At 42.8% G+C, this 17,432-nt stretch overlaps 1 protein-coding gene across 7 annotated transcripts in view; it reads left to right on the top strand.

Annotated features, from left to right (window-relative positions):
• The window catches only part of KCTD1 (potassium channel tetramerization domain containing 1), a 98,462-nt gene that overhangs the window by 54,933 nt on the left and 26,097 nt on the right, over positions 1 to 17,432 (top strand). For 6 of the 7 annotated variants that reach the window (XM_080582834.1, XM_080582833.1, XM_080582836.1 and 3 more), the window contains exon 2: positions 10,066 to 10,244. In XM_080582834.1, coding sequence (XP_080438960.1) covers positions 10,081 to 10,244 — 164 coding nt within the window. In that variant the 5' untranslated portion in view covers positions 10,066 to 10,080. Of the gene's footprint in view, positions 1 to 9,360; positions 9,622 to 10,065; positions 10,245 to 17,432 lie in introns of those variants that run through there. The other variant, XM_080582832.1, reaches the window with a different exon arrangement.

The raw sequence follows: 17,432 nt of genomic DNA, 5'->3' as shown, positions 1-17,432 counted from the left end.
CTCTTTTCTGCAGTGAGGTTATAGATGAAGCTATCTGTCTGTTGTATTGTCTAGTCTCGTAATTACTAAGTGGACGCAGTGTCTTCAAAATTACGATTCAGGCTGAGAATATTTTATTATTGGTTGCTGCAAGAAACATCTGGAGAGTGCTTAGAGCTTGAGTGCGCTACCGCATTTCATAGATACAGTTTTATTGGATCCTTATAATTTGTCTGTTTCCTTTTCATAAGGCAGGAAGGGCTAACAGAGGCTTTTGGTTTTTTTTTTTAGTTGTTTTTTTTTAAGGTGATTCCAGATATAAAATTCTTCAGCTAGTCTGGAGATGGTTCTTTCTGTTGGCTTCTTGTTCAATCTGAAGTAGATAATGTTCTGTTGATATGTCCGAAAACGCGTGTGCTCCAGATGGGTCAGTATTATCTCTTTCTGCTCCTAGGCAAATTAATAAAACAAATTTAAAAAGTGCAGAGGAAAGCAGGCGGCTGGCTGATTCAAAGGGAGAGGCTATGTTTTTCATCACCACCCTTTCAAAGCCTCTCTGAATCAAAAGAACCATTGGATTGCGAAGGCAAGACCTATGCCACACCAGAAGCTCCCAGTTCAGCAATTTTCCCAGGGTAAAATTATAACTCATGTTTCCTCAGCACAGGCTGTAACTGGCAGCGTTCCTTCTACTTCTAAGGGTGAAATTGCTGGGGGGAGAATAGACATCTAATGTGCCTCTGGAAGTTTTACAATGGGTGTTAGCCTGGCTTTGTGAAAAGGTAGACGTTCTTCTGGAACATGCCCAAGGGCAGGTGCTATTCAAACTGTAGTGTAAATTAACTTTAAATAAGGTAGTGTGGGCTTATTTCTGTTGGGGTTGTGAGTCAAATTTTCAGAAAAGGCCCATTTCTCAAATTCTGACAGTTAATGACAATCTTCCAGTTATCCCACTGAAGTCTGCATTTTTATGAGTCTTTAAAATCTTCAGATATGACTGCAATTCAAGATGGTAATCTTTATTCATGTACTGCTGATAGGATCTTAACTCGCAAACAAAACAGACAGATTTTAGCAATGCTTGTTTTTTGGTGTTGCTTCTCACCAGAAGATTATGGGACAAATTGCAAACTCAGTACAAGAAGAATGTAACCAGTTGTTGTTGTTTGGTGTTGTTTTTCCCCCCGCTCAAATTTTGACAGCATCTTTAAGGAGTTGTTTAACTTTGCATTCAAATGTACCAACATGGTCCTGGCAAACATAAGTTCTTTTCTTTTAAACCCAGGAGGGAGTGTTGTATTTTTTTGTTGTTGCCTTTTTTTTTTTTCCTTGTGCTTTTATTATGTAAAGACTCTTACAAAATATGCATGGAGTGCCTACTAGAAGTGGATGAAAGGCAACACTCGAGTGAGAAGTCTGACAAAAATTAGGCTATTAATATAAGCATCTAAAGCTGCGAGGTGTCCACCTGGGAGGAGTAGAAGATGGTTTCCAGTGTTCGGAGCTTCCCTGCCCCTTCCCACCTCTGTTCCTGATCCGATCCCCACGTACACACGTGGGGTTGAGGTGGCTGTTGCATGGTCGTCATCAAGAGCAGGAGCTGCTGGCTATTCCCAGGGGCCGGGGAGAGCTGCTCACCTGCCTCCTCCAGGAAGGAGGTACAGGCCCTGGACGAGGGCCCAGAGCAGGTAGGTATCTTATCTGCAAAGGCACTGGCAGGCCACACCTCCTGCAGCAGGGATGAAGTGGTCCGAGGTATGTGGATCAGCGCTGCTGCGGGAACAACTGAAGCCTTGTGCAGAGGAGAACGGGTCTGTCACCTCCGTCCTTTGCCAGAAGGTGAAACTCCCTTCGTGTGCCTGCTGTGGTACGGAGGGCAAGAGAATTCACCTCCTCTCTGCTACCTGAGGTTCGATAGAGGAAAGAGAAGAAAAGTGACCTATTTTCCAGGTTTAAAGGGAAGTGAATGAAACTGTCCTCGGGGCAGCAGAAGCTAAGGGTTTTTTTGTATCAGCTGTAGTGTTGTGGGCAGGGCTGCCAGGCTGCTAAACGCTCTCAGGCCTGCAAGCCTCTTTCCCGGGGACTGCTCATCTTTGTGTGTTTCCTTTTAAAAAATAAAAATAACTGCATAAAGGTGTCTGAGATGACTGTGGCCTTCCTCCATCGAGACTGAGGGATCTGTTGGCAGTCGGTGGCTAGTGAAAGTTTCTGCAGGATCTGGCAGGATCCACTTTTTGTCTGCAAGAACACAGGCGGCTGAGTGAGGCGGCTGAGGTGCCCGGCTATGCAAACCTTCACGTATTTGGGGCTGGGCACGTTACTTTGGGAAGGCTCCGGCTGGGGCCTTGCACTTCCTTTTGGTCACTCCTAAATCAACTTTATTGTCGGTTTGAGTAGAAGCCGGTGCAGAACAAACAAGCTCCCCGTGGAACAAACGGCCTGAAATTGCAGGTATCTAGCCCATCCCTATCTTGGGACGCCATGAGAAGTGGCACAGCAGGTCTGTTGACCTTTGGTCTGATGTCCTCCTGCGTCCTCCCGCGTGCTTACGGGATGTTTTTGCCAGCTGCGTGCTGGGGTGCGCACCCTGTGATTATACGGTGTCGGGTGGGCATTGTGTGCTGCGCGGTAATTGGGAGCAGCTTTCGAATCCGGTTCTGCTTGTAAATTAAATTGCCACTTTTTCTGAGCGAGAATCCAATCAGCAGCAAGCCCGGAGACCGTACAAGTCTGCTTCCATTAAGAAAAGCAAAGTGGCCAGTGGATGTGCGCTGGGGGAGGGCGATGGGCCGGGGCTGGGCCCCTGAGTTTCACGGGGATTTTATTTTAATAGTGCAGTGGGTTGCATGTATGCAGAAGATCCTGCTTGCAGTATGGGCTTAGGTCAAGTCCTGTGGCAGCCACACTCACCACTGGCTTGACCAAAGTGTAGAGGGTGTGCACAGCAAGAAATGGGTAGGTGGTGCAGAAGAATAGAGCTTTACTTGCAGGGCCTGAAGGTAATAAAAGAAAGCATTTGGGCTGGCCTCAGCAGTGCCTACCCAAACAGGCAAGGGGCTGAGTTCCCATAAAGAGTACCAAATTACAGAATAACTTGAGGGAGGTATTAAACTCTTGTATGCAGTTTCAAGGCCTACGGGAAGCTTCAGAAAAGTTTATAAGCACTTGAAAAGATATATCCTGTCTCTGTAAACTTGACCTTTTCCAGATTTTGGACTTGCTGCACTAGTGGTATAAGCATAGCCCCTGCCCTTATCCCTAAAGCCTTCTTCTCAAGTTAATTAGAGATTTTCTTAAGCTCTCAGCGGACAGTTTCTGATGAAGCTGTGGTTAGAGCTGTTCTGCTGAAGTTAGTCGTGAGCTACAGGCTCGGCTACTGTCCACCTGGGTGTTGGGGTTTTCAAAGCATCTTCAGGCTCCTGTCCAAGGGCACTTTTAGCTGTCCTGAGTCTGCAGGTAGGCAGCACTCCCTCTTCCCTCGATCCCTTGCCTTGCACTTGGTTCTCTGCACCTGTGGCGTTTATTCTAGGTCCTGATCAGCTCCGGTGAAATCCCAGCAAGGCTCGTTATGCCGAGGAAATGCAACCACGTTCTCTCCAGCGCTCGCAGCACTGACTGGGCAGGTGTGCTTGGCAGTGCCCAGATCCTGAGGAGGCTGTGAGCAGCCAGTGTGCAGGATATGAAGCAAGGGATCCCCGTCTCAAGGGACAGAATCGACGCTCCACTGCTGGGGGCAGCACCTCTGGGACAAGGAGGATATAGCAATTAAAACTGGCCCGTCAGGTAAGCGCTCCACTCACCATCGCTGTAGCCACTCTGGTGTGACAAAGGTTTGTCATTGCCTTTGTAGATTTGGTCAGTATTTGGGCTATTGCATGATGCAAAAGACCTTACCTCTAGGAGATGGTTTCAGCCATGTCATTATCTTCTGATGGCCTGTGCCTTACCCCCTGGCTATGATGGACTCCAGGTACCTGTGTCCTCTCTCTCAAGCAGCCATGTGGCATCCACCTTGTTATAAAATGCATTGATGCCTGTGTTTCTGCAAATTGTACTGGTTGCTGCAGACATGGCACTGGTGGCGGGCAGTGAGCAGCTGCTTGGTGTAGTAGTTGGTCTTGTGCTGTACTCAAGTGCTTCAGCATTTCAAGAAAACCCTCCTAACTTCTCAAGCTCTCTGTTGTACTTGGCTTTCTTGTATAGGATAATTTGGTCTTCCATCACATGTTGACAGACATTCAGGATGTAAAATGAGGCTTTTCCTCCAGAGGTCTAAAATAATTCTTCTGCTACTACCATTGCATCTCAGGGGACCTAGTATCTCAGCTTACTGTGGCACTAAATTGCATCTGATAGTGTTTTGGGCCTGTCTCTCATGCAGCACTCAAACACAATTGTTTTGGAGTTTTGCTTTATAAACGTAATTCTTAATGTTCAGAGTCAGCAGTCCTAAAGCTCGCAGCTGCAAGGGAGAGAACACTCATTATATTGATGAAAGGCAAAACATTACAGCACAATCGGCAGATTTTCACTGGGGAAAGTGATGCGTTACTTCTTTGTTTTGCAGACCCAGTGGCTCCAGTACAGCCCAACCATCTCCTCAGAGAGCTACCACCTGTCAGGGTAAGGGTGAAGAAGCAGAAGAAAGAGAATTGATATGCTCATGTGTAAACACCTTTTGTCAAAGGCCTGGGCCACTTCTTGGTGCCTGTGTTATTCAGAACGAAGGTGAAGAGAAGCATGCGGATGGCACACATGACTTAGGAGACTGAAAAGCATCTGGCACACTCCGTACTGTGCACATAGTCATCTTTTGAACACCTTGTGGGCTCTTTCTGAGGGGCCAGCACAACCTGGTGTCATCTGTGGATGCGGCATACCATGGTTGTAGCCAGAGAATTCTGTGTGAGGGTTCAGCCCATGGAGGAACCCAGGGCTGGGTTTTCCCCTTCCAAGAGAAAGTGTCTGGGCTTCCTGGACATGTAGCTCTATATCTCTGTGTGCTTGTTAAACCTTCCAGAAGAGCTGTTTGTACTCTACTGATATTGTTTATATTGAATAAATATATTCTCCAGCTTCTTTGTTGTGGTGACTGTTTTTGCTGAATTGAAAAAAAGTGGGGGGTACTTGCTTAAGCATTGTGGTGAGACATGATCATGATTTTTTTTTTAATCTTTAATGAAATGTTTATTTTGAAAAAGTGTGGCCTCAAAACGAGGACACTTCTGCAGGAGCCAAATCTGAGAGAGTCATCCTAATGTTCCTGGTTTGGATGAGGGACCTGAACCAGGGTATCGTGCATCCCCTCAGACACCCCTAAGCATCAGCCCACTGTTTATTTCAGTGTTGGGGCACACAGCTGTCCATGAGATTTGAGTGGTTCCTACTTTGTACTGAAGGAATGGGCATTTGTGCCTCTGTCTTCTGAAGTTTTTTTCACCATTTGGATTCATTTTCCACACAGTGGGGTGCATATCTTTGGAGGAGATGTTTCTGCCAGAGATTGCTGGTGTGACTATGCTGGCTGCTTTTGCTACTTGAGGTGTTTCCTAAGCACGGAGCTGCTGTGAATAGAAACCTCTCTCTTGTGACTTTCTATTGTAAGAAAAGGTAATGGATACAGACGGATTTGATGCAATACAATAAGCTGTTGCATGATTGTCTTTTCTGCTGCCTGGTCTAGATGAGACAAGCTTGTCCCACCTTCCCCCCAAAATCCAAGAAACTTTGAAATATGTAATTTTGAGTTTCTCAGCAGTGATAATTGTTTGAATTGTGACAGGGAGGATCTGATAATTTTGCAATTTCATACAAAGCCTAGACCTGCAGTATATTGAGTAGCATTTTTATGCTCCTGCATGAGCTGGGCTGGCTCCTGGGCTATATTAACCCTGGCCAGATATGCCTTGGCCCACAACCAAAAATGATCCCCCCAGTCTTGTGGGTCAGGTAGGTTCTTTGTACTTGAGCATGGGTCCTCCAGTGAGTGAGCATGGGTTGTCTTGTAGTGCTGTGGTTTTTGTCAGGGTTCCCTGCTTAAGAAGGGAACTGAAATGACTTTGCTCAAGACCGCAGAGTGTAAATAACACTTCTGAAATGCTTCTAATCATAGAAACCTAACATGAGCACATATTTTCAGGGGAGGAGGAAGCCTCCTGTCTCTTTGATTTTGTACACTTAGCAGCACATTTTAATAGCTCGTGTTCTTCAGATATCTCTTATTTCTTCCACTTGCTACCAGAAGATTGACATGGCTTCTGTGGTGTTCTTTGGTAAGCCGATGGCATTGGTGCACATCTCAGCCCTACAGCTCCTGTGTTTTTGTCAGCCTGTATGTAAAGGCTCATTCTTTACCAACGCTCTTCAATGGAGTTGGTGAGAAGAAGACAGGGAGGAGAAGAGATCTGAAAGCTCTCCTCCACGACCCTCGGTCCCCTTTGGTAGAAAGGCTTCTCAGTCCTAAGGATTTTTCTACGTCCAGGGAGGAGGAGTTGAGGCAAGGTTGCTTTTCTGTTGAGCCTACAGGAAGGCTTGCCTAGGGCAGAAAGTGAGAAGCAGGTTCAAATATACTCTGACATCCTGGGCCAACTAACTGCTTGCTGTTGAAAGTTAAATATCTTTAAACTGCCCAGTGCATAGATTTTTAGTAGCCCTTCTGAGTTTGTAGTTTCAGTAATGAATTCATTCTGTTTAAAATCTGAACTCATTAGTTTGAAAAGTTGTTGGGGAAAAAAAAGAGTACTAGTAATGATAAATGTTTAAAAGGTATTTCAAGCATTTTGGTCCACAGGAAGTGGTGTAAAATGTGAGATTTCCTGTTCTTTTTTTTTTTTTTTAATTTTCTGTGGGGTAAATATTGAAATATTTGAAAAGGAAAGATACCAAGTGAAAAATGAACTGATAGCAGATCGGGAAGGTTGCTGCCCCTATAGCCTGCGTGGACTCTGGCTCTGCTTTGTGTCCTGCTCGTGAACAAAGTCGGTGCAGTTCCTGAGGCGCAAAACAACCTCTGTGATCTCCCTGCCGGCTGGGAGCAGCAGCAATGGCTGAGCTACAAACCCTTCTTGGGTCATGGAGGGACCGATGTGAGACCGAACACCCCAAGGAAGGCTGCTGAAGAGCCCTTCAGCCCTCTTTATCATCAGCTGTTTTAAATAGCTTGAAATCAGCTGGGTCCCACTGAGTTTGATTTCCATGACTGCTTTCTCTCCTCCTCTAATTGTTTCTAAGGAATTGTGTTTGTAAACACTTCATGTTAGTGGATGCTTAATTTACCAGTCGTGTCTTATCCTAACCGCTTTTTTTTATCTAAGCTTGTTCACCTCATATTTGCAGTAATCCAGCAAAAGCAGTATATTTTTTCAGAGAGACTATCTGTCCCTATCATCTTTTTCATAGCTGAACTAAAACAACAGTTTAACTCCAATCTGTTAAGCAAATGTCAGAGCGGTGATCTTCTCTGCTGCGCTGGTGGATTGCGCCACATAAAAGAAGCTGCTTTTCAATCGCCCGGTTCTTTGAATCCTGCTTCTGCATTAATTTCTCCAGGGCAACTGGATAGAAATGGTAGAAATAATAGTAATACTATTGCTTCATTTCAAAGTAGCCGCCAAAACAGCAGTGAATAGGTTTCATCCAGGGAAATGCTCTTTGTGAGCTAAGGCTGGAGCAATATTAGCATTAGAGTTTTTAGTATCTAAATATCGAGTATATGGCGCATTGTTTTTTGAGGCACGACGACTGCAGGTAACTTGAAAGGGGAATGTTGAAAAAGGAGGAGGGTGAAATAAAATGACAAAGGTTTTAATGTAAAATTATATGTACTTTTATTATATGTTTCTTGGGAGTTTTAGTAAGTAAACTTTGTAAAGGGCTGCTTGGTTATGTCTCACTTTTTGAAACCAGTTCTTTTTTCGTACCTCTTTCTGCCTTGTGAAAGGCCCGTGGTCCTTTGACCAATATCCCATCCTCGCGATGATGTTTATCCTACGCCGCCTTCTCCCATTTCATACACCCAGTGCTATCACAGCTATGCTGAACGAGGTCCCAGCCTAACTACAATATTAACCCTGCAAATCTGTTCATTTTCTCCTGAGCAGCCCCAGGCAGGATATACAGGAGAATGTGTCCAATTGAAAAACTATTACAGGCTCCGTGGTGCTGCAGTCTGCTAAATTGTAACAGGGCTGTGTTTTTCTGGCGGAGAGGATCCTGGTGAGGGGAGTGATGTTATCTATTTCATACAAGTTACAGAATTTATTTTTCATTTTAGTTTCAGCCTTCTTTGTTGATTTTTCAAATTGTTTGCCAGCTTTTGAGCACTGAAAAGTGTTCCCTTCCCCACAATGTGTGCTTTTTCCCCATTTTGTGTAGTTTCTTGCCTTCCTACTTTCGCCTTTCCAGTTGTTGTTTTTCATTTTTTCTTCATTATTTTACTAAATATCATGCTGCAGATCAGTAGCATCTTGGGTGGTGGTTGTACCACATAGCATTTATAGCAGACATTAGTTTTGCATAGCGTGTGTACCTTATTTTGTCTGGACTTGTCTTCATTGCACTGCAGGCACCTCCTCGAGCAATTGTAGTGATTAAGAGTGGTATTTCTGCAAATAATATATTAACTTCTGCTTATACAGAAACAGGGGGAAAAAAACAAAACCCAACCCTCCCCCCTCAACATCTAAAGTAGGCATTTTTCTTCATCCCCTTCGTTTTTATCGGTATTTGACCTAAGCTTGCTTTTGCGTATGAAAGAAAATTAGTTAAGTACCTTGTGGTTTATAGATGCCTTTTGTTACATATTACTTGGATTTATTGTGCAATGCTGGCCTGTAAATCATTTCAGTTAGACATTTACCTGGCTCACGCTGCCTTTATGCTTTGAATCTTTAACAGCCGTGAAAAATGTATAAATGTTTTCGGCAGCGGAGGGCTTCGCCGGCCCAAATTCCCCGCAATCCTCTGCTTCTGCGAGGTTTTAGTACCCGGCTCTGCGGAGATGTTTACAAAGAAGCCATTACCTTGTGCAGCTAAAAGATGTGTCGAAAGAACAAAGAGAGTTTTGTGATGAAGTGTATCTGACTTCTCGCTGCTTTGCTTACCTTTTAAATGTAAAACCTGGTAATTTGCAAGGGCTTTTAGTTCTCAGGGCATCTCTGCAAGGTTCCAAGGTGCGTGGAGCTTTCCTTCAGCAGAAAGCTCGCTTGTCTCAAAACCGCTCTCGAATGCATTTCTATTTTAATCCCCAACTTTGAATGCAGCCTGCCTTACTGGCTCCAGCAAATCGCTCTGCCCTGCCCCACCCCGCTGGGTGCACAGACTACCAGCGCGCAGTTTACCGGCGTTACATCTCTGCCTTTGTGACTAAAAGTTGGTTTCATCAGCAAGCATCTGCTCCTGCTCCACTTTCCGAGCTCGCTTGCCCGGGGAAGCCGCTCAGACCCGCCGCCTATGTGGGGCACGCCGGGGCATCTGTCGCTATACGTATAACTTTTAAATGGAAAATGTCTTTCTCAAAGGCTGTCGATGTCCAGTGGTCTGCAGTGCATGAACAGTTGACTAGTCCAGGTGTTTCTGCTTCGGTTTCCGTGATATGTGAGTTGGAAATTCGAGAGAAGAGTGCGCAGAATGGAGGAGTTGAGGGTTTGTATTTCTCTTCTGGCTGCCTCGCAATGACTGTGGAGGGCTTGGGAAGGAGCGCAGATTCTACCTGTGGGTTTTAATTAAAACAGTAATTGTTCTTAGTCTTTCTCTCGTGGTGTTTTTGTCAGAGCCTTTATCAGCTCCGAAATGCGAGAATGAGATTTTTTTCTCTCTGTCATGAGCAGTGTTCAGGAAGAACTTGTTGTGTTGAACGTGGTTTCTACTTTCTGGGTTTGGTCGTTGTATTTTGCCACACTTTACCTACTTAAAACGTAGCCAGTTAAGACTTCTGGTTTGATTTTAAAAATTGCCAAATATTTGTCTGTGCTTTAATGAGATTAGAATCATAAGCTGAGACTATGAGAGACAGTGCTGTTGACTCGAGACTGTGGGTTTCTGCGAGGTTTTCAAGGAGATCATTAACCCACATCTATCTCTTCACAGGACAGTCGGCCCAATATGTCAAGACCTCTGATCACTAGATCCCCTGCATCTCCATTGAACAATCAAGGCATCCCCACTCCAGCACAACTCACAAAATCCAACGCACCAGTTCACATTGATGTGGGTGGGCACATGTATACCAGCAGCTTGGCCACGCTTACAAAATATCCCGATTCCAGGTAACTTTAAAAAGATTGTTCTGCATGTCTGTGGCAACTCTTTTTCTTCAATTTCATGCTTGGACATCCCTGGGCTGTCTTAGAGTGATAAATTTAGTTCCTTTTGTTTCAAAATTAAATTAGGTTTCTTTGTTCGTCGGAGGTTAGAGACTGGCTTTTCTTTCCCTGCTCCACTGTGTTCCAGACAAATGGCATCTCTACAGATCCATATGTGTATGTACTAAAACAAAGTTGATGGTAAAGTAGGCTGACTTTCTACCACATAGGATTCTGGTCTGATGCCTGGGACCTTTTCTGTGGTTTATTACAATCAAAAACTGTATAGGTACTGAATTTAAGTCTAATGTGGGAGTGCTGGGATTTTTTTCTTTTGGGTCTACTTTCCTGTACTGTCAGAGTATATTTGCAGATGTGTCACTTGAGGTAAAGGCAAGGTTGTATGTAACAGAATATAGGACAGCATTAACTTCATACTTTTTATAGAATCTTAGGATCTTTTACATAATTAGACTCTTAACTCTCACTTTATATATCTTCTAAATGAGAATTTAGTGGCTTTGGTATCTCACTAGCATTAAGCGGTTAGAAAAATTTGGGGTGCATGAGCAAAGAGTGTATCTAGAGTAGATGTAATAAAAGCACAGCTTTAAGAGAACAAGAGTTCATTGAACATATGTTATGTTGATGTTTCGTGGTGGTGGTGGCAGATAAACATTGTAGTGATATTATAATTCTAAGAGTGGTTATCAGTTATCAGAGGTTGATCGTGTCTGCAGTATTAGCCTACACCTTGCCCTTCACTGCCAGGATCACTGCCTGATCCTGTGGGAAGACAGTGTTACCTTCATGGTCTTTCCACGCCAGCATTTGAGCGGGGAACAGGGAAGAAATTAAGGTGCAGCTCCCATTTCCCCCAGCCATTTGCATGCCTCTCTCTCTCAGCTTTGCACTGCTAGGGCAGAAAAGAAACTCTGTGTAGCATCATCGACATAAGTCTATGGGTTCATTGGAGTGGAAGACCCAGAGGGGCCCCATTGCTACCTTAACATGTGTCCTTCTGCAGAAAGGTGAGGCCAGGTCTCATTACTTCTAACAGGAAAGATGGGTTGGTGCATGGGGGCTTAGTGGAAGGAGGAAGGTGCAGTCTGTCAGATCCTTGTCCAGAGGCACTTGGCAACATTGTCATTCTTGATAGCATTGAGATCCCATTTTTTGTTGATTTTGTGAATGGTTTGAATGATATTGTCCACCATGATGAGACTTGTAATTCTAGTACTGGGACATAAAGAAATTAAATCAGTCCTGACTAAGGCTTTAAGAGAAACTTAGAACAGAAGTATTCAGGTTAGTCCATGTCTTGGCGGAATCCTATTGCTCTAGTTGAATCTCAGTTAAGTGGTTCATTTAACAATTACCCAGAAAGATCCTTATTGCAATTCAAGCAGCCAATTCTCTGTTTCTGCTTCAAGAGCAATTCCCTCTATTAATTATTGTCCTATCACATGACAGGTCTCCAGTGTCGCTTTTGCCTATTATTTTCAGCTATTTTAATAACGGCAATTCACAACTGAAGCGTTTATTCAGAGAACTTCTTTTGTCTGCTCAGATTTTGTTTCCATCAGCCCTTAGCTACTGGGTTGTAGAGGGTGAAGACCAGAGGCGAGTTTGTGAGTTTCTTGATCCCACGACTGTAACTTGCCTTTCCGGAGGGTACAAGATACATTTCATGGGATATGATTTTGTTCTGAGCATAGGTTTCGCTGGTACTACTGCCTCTGCAGCATTGTCTAAATAGTTTTAGGTGGTAGGACTGGGACAGTGCTTCTAACAGTTAGAGCTGACAATGCTATGGGAAGAGAATGGTAAATAAAGGCATATGAAAGAGAAACAGCTGAACACATGGCCTTTCTTCTGACAACCTCCTCAAGGAAGGCCAGGCAGAGCAAAGTAATAGAAGCATTGCCAAAGCAAGGGCCCGCCAGGAGAGATTGAAGCAACGTCTGGAAAAACTTGAACTGTTCTTCAAAAATGGAATCTACCCTTTTCAGAAACTTTTCTTAGGACCTGATTGTGTTCAGCTACTAGAAGTGGTGATTACTTAGCATTTTCTCAGTAGTTGTAGTAGTGATGGTGTCTGAAACTGTAGGGAAATGCCTTCCTGTTGTGTATTCCTTCTTTCAGTGCAGTAGAAGAGGCTGTTTCTATTAATAATGCATGCAGCTTCTGTTTCCATGTCAAATTCACCGGGACAGCATATTCCTTTTTAAGTGAAGAAACACTGAAATGTCTTTCATAAGTGTGTTTGGTGGCAGTGGAATTTAAGCTTAATGCATTCTGCATTCGATTGAGCTATTGTAACACTTTAAAGTGGAAGCTATGCCTCTAGTATCAAAGCTGGTTTAATAAATTAAACATTTTAAAGCTCTTCAAACATAATTTAAAGAAAACCCAAACTCTTAAGTTATAGTCATTCTGTTTCAAGTCGTTCTGACATGCGTTTGTGTTTCAGTTCTGACAGTAAGTGTCTTTTGAACCCCTTGATGAGTGAATAATTCCAGCACAGCTATTAGAATCTGGAATTCCCAGACACTTCCAGAACTTGAGATTTTTTTTTTTAACATTAGCAGCTTCAAAAGAGCAATTACTAAACTCATTTGGATGTCAAGACTGTGGCGTGAAGCAATAAGCTGGCAATCATGATACTGTAGTTTGTTTTTTGTCTGTGAGTTCTTACCTTAACGTTTATTTCCAATGCTGTGTGTGTATAACTATGGTGAGCGCTGGGTACACATTATCCAGTAATATTTGGGCCTTAGTAGAAATTGTTCCTTGTAGCCTGACCTGATCAGTCTGTATCCACAGACTAACTTTTTTAATGCTGTTTTACTCTAGTCCAAGGTTTTGGTCAACATTGCTTTATTTTTTATTTTTTCTACCAATATCGTGTGTGTGAATGAAATCAAAACTAAGGCAGGGTCTCACCAATCTCTTTGGGTGAGTTGAAGCCTCCTGAGGCTGACTGTCACATGAAGTATTGTCTTTGAAAAATAAGGTCTTGACTATCTTGCCTGAAAGAGCACTGCTTCAGGGATGAGTCAAGGCATAGTTTGCAGGCTCCAGCATCTAACAGGTTGAGACATGAAAGTCATTAGGCTCCTGACTCGTATTACATGCAGTCTAAGGGCCAGAAGCCTAAAATGAACCTTTCATCTGTGGGCCAGGTACCAGAGTCATCTTTCTTTGCGAGATTGAAAGGGTGATATCCAAAGCAGCAGCTTTGGAGTCACTGTGACTTGCCGGTATGGAGGAGACCTATCCTGATAGAGCAGTCTGCTTTGGAGCAAGTGTGCTCTTCCTTCCCCTTTTGGGTTCAGTAACATCTCTTCTTGTGCCTCTCCATTCTCCCCTTCTTGGACAGTATAGTAGGAATTGGAAAGAGTGCTTTAAAAAGGGTTCCGTAAATGGTACCAGGTAAAGACTTCCAGTTTGCAGGGCACGTTTTCTGTAATTCTTTTGTTAGATCCCCAGAACCAGTTTGTGACTTGATATGTAAAATGCCTACTGACAAGTATCCATCCATTCCTCCAGAGAAAACCTAGGTGAGAGTATAAAAACATCTTGCTGCTGATGCTGGGTCCTTGCCCTTTGCTATGGAAAGACGATCAAGGGCTTCTCTCAGATACTCTTACGAAGAAACCAAGGAATCAGGACCTAACTGTATTCTGGCCAAAGGCTGATTGCAGTGAAGAAATCCAGCAGACAAGCAGCTTATCTTTGAATTAAGTAATCTTGGAATGTAAAATTCTGAAGCTGAAATAATGCTTAAAAAAATACAATTCATAACGAATCAGCAGTACAGAATGCAGGAGAGCCCAGTTTATATTTCAGACCAGGGAGAACTTGCTGTTTTCACAAGGAAGATCTCATATGATTGTTTTATCTCATCAACAGACTTCAGGTTCTCCCAAGCCATCGGTGAAACCATGCCTCAGACATGATCTCATGCAGCTGAATAATAAAATTTGCCAGAGTTAGGCTCATGAAAAGGCAAATTGAATCAGTAGAACGAAGAAGACCTAATATAAGGCTGGGGGGAAAAAAAAAAGCTAGTTTTCTTTAAATACCTGAGCAGGGCCAAGTGTCCTTTTGTGCACCTTGTCCCTACAATACTGTAAACTTTGCTGCATTTACTCATGTGTGGATTGTTCCTCCTGTTTTTCAGTTGTTGACCAATGGTGATGCATATGTCCATGCGAATGGAGCAAATGTGGTTGTTTCTACTCTGTGAGAAGTCTCGAGGTTTTAGAATTTGTTGTTTTGAACTAGATTATGCAGGATAATATTTGGCAATGCAGTTATCCGTTAAAGATTTGGATGCACTGACTTTTGTTTTTTTATCTTATTACTTTTTTTTGCAAATGAAGATTTTCAGAAATGAGCCTGCTTTCTACAACCCAGAATAAGCCTCACATTTTTTAATGGGAAGATGGATACAAGATGAGGATCTCTTAGAAGTGCCTTTCTCACTTGAGAGCTGAGGCACATGCAAGTTCTCCCATTGTTCCTTACGGTCACCAAAGAGTCTGAGGAAAGTGGCTTGAGTTTGTAGAGTTTATGATTATGAGTAGAGGAAGTACAGGTCTGTTAGTTCTCGTTTGGACCTGAGCAGCCTACTCACCTTCTCTATGTATTATCATCTTGCATAAGATCAAACCCTTTGCTTGGAGATGGCAATCATAAATTTCTCAGCTTTAATGCTGTCTGTATGGTATCTACCAAAAGGTGTTGTGCACCAGGCTAAGACAACCTCAAATGACTATCGTAGCTAAATGAGTTGTTTGACTTTGATCCATATGAGCATCAGCTCTCTGATATCTCTGTTATCAGCAATATCAGCAGTGTGGTCTGTCACAGGTTCAAAGCATCTGGACTTTTAATTAGTTCTGTCCGAGTCGCACAGTGCAAACCTTTGCATAATTCTGTGGCATCAAATCGGCACATCCTGTATTCCTACTGTAGAATCAGAAGATTTCTTAAAAACCTTAGATATTTTTCCTTCTAAAACCTTTTGGGGTATTTGATTGCGTTGCTACATCTCCCATCTTGAGTTACTCCCTGCATACAAAGATGGGTTCTTCTTGTATAGTATTTCACAATACTTCCAAATTTCTGCCCAGGGCTGTTTCAGGTTTTCATATGAACCAATCCATTCATGTCCCAGTTTTCTTACCCAATCTTCACTCTCAGCCCTCAGGGAAATTAAATTTCACACACTTAGATCTAGTTAGGACACTGGCTTTTTTGGTTGACAAGGGTTTCTTTTGCATCAATAGCATAAAATCACTTAGCAAAATGCCCAGACAGCCCGTGGCCCTTACTGACGGTTTGGGAGCAGGCCTTACCCTTCACAGGTTACATATGTGAACCCCTAAGGACATCCTGTACCTTAGGCAGGATACTGCTGTTTACCTGTTCCAGAGCGTTGGCAGTTTCTGCAGTCTGAAGACTGTCCACAGTTCCAGAAGAAGACATGTCCCTTGTTTCATGCTTCTGCAGGTTGCAAGGCCATGCTGGAGGCTTCTTGTTAGGTAGGAGGCCTGTTGTGGTGGGGCTGTTCTACACCGTGCACAGGAGTCCCCGTGCAACACCTCCGTGAGAGCAGTCCTCTTACTTGTTTCTGACTCATGTTGGATGGTACCTCTCAAACTATTGTCGTATGAGGCTAGTCATTCAAAAAAAAAAAAAAAAAAAGCTAAGTTTTCTAATTAATGAGCTTTGTTTGATTTTTTTTTTGTTGCTGTTTTTATGAAAATGCTAATAGAATGCGTGTTATTACATCTTTACTTCTAGTCTCCTTATTTGAATTCGTTTTCCTGGAAGGCACAACTGTATCAGCAGAACTATTTGGTGATCTTTCTAGAGTAGCAACATCAAAGCTGGCTGAAGTATTATTACTTAAATCACTGTGCTAAATTTCTTATACAACTTTTTCTTCTGTAAGTTGTAAAGACCAAGCTCCCTTGAGAGTTTTCAATGTTGTTGTGCTCAGGCAGCTGCCTCAATATGAATGGTCCAGGTGGCAATTTTTTAATATTTTGTATTTTTTATTTTATATTTTGTATTTTTTATTTTTTATTTTCCTGGTAAGGGAGAATAGGCAGAAGAGGTTGGAAAAGTCTTGGTTTAATCTTTGTTACCTACCCTGGCTTGCTCATCTAATTATTCACTTTTTATATTTCATCATTTGATTGCTGCATGGTCTTGTGGTAAGAAAAAAGGTTTGGAATAGGACAACACTCTACTACTGGTGTGTTCTGTGACCCAAGATAACTGATCTGACTTTGAGCTTTGGTTGCTTCCTACCAAGGTTGACAAAAAAGCAATTTGTAAAATTCTTTGTGATGAGAATTGAAAGTTTAAAAGATTGCTGTCTCGAAGCATAAATATTTATAGATGCCAGTAACTGTGATAGAAACAGTTGATGACATTATTATCATCAGAAGCATATATCAGTGAAAAATGAAATGCTGATTCAGAAGGACCATGCACAATACAGTTAGTTCAACAAAGTTTAAAACTTCTGCATTGTCACCTGGTGTTTCTTACTCCTGGGCTGCTGTTCTTTATTTTGTCTTGGTCGCTGTGACCACGTATACAGATCTGGGGGGAAAATAGAACAGTAAATGATAGTATACTTCATTCCTGTTTCAAGAAATTTAGAGAATTTACACAGCTGATTTTGTAAAGAGACATCTTTTGTAACACACATCTGTCAATAAATTGCTCAGAGGGGTATTTTCTAGTCACGGCTGAACCGAGATTAATTGTATCTCTAGGTATGTATATTGAACTCAAGGTATATATTGACCTCACTTTGCCTCAACAAATGATCACCACAGGTCAGCCATCACTGTCTCCTTGGTAGAAGTGAATATTTTCTGAATCTTAGTCCTGTGCTATGTTTACCTAGCAAGGTCAGCAAGCCATCGCTGTTGCTTGTGGCTAGTGACTGGGTGAAAGAAATAGTATGGTCAGATTAGTAGGTTTTCACATCATGTGGTCAGTAACTGTTAGTGAGTCATCACTGAAAGGGGCCATCAAGGTGATGTCTTCCTGTTACAAGTGTCAGTAAAATTGTTTTTGTGTACTAGTTATTTGTAGGATTAAAAAAATAGTTTTCTACTTGCT

Source organism: Anser brachyrhynchus (assembly GCF_964034855.1).
Source record: "Anser brachyrhynchus genome assembly, chromosome: 2".
Classification (NCBI taxonomy): Eukaryota; Metazoa; Chordata; class Aves; order Anseriformes; family Anatidae; genus Anser; species Anser brachyrhynchus.
The sequence above is the reverse complement of the archived record's forward strand: the minus strand, read 5'-3'. Positions and strand labels throughout refer to the sequence as shown.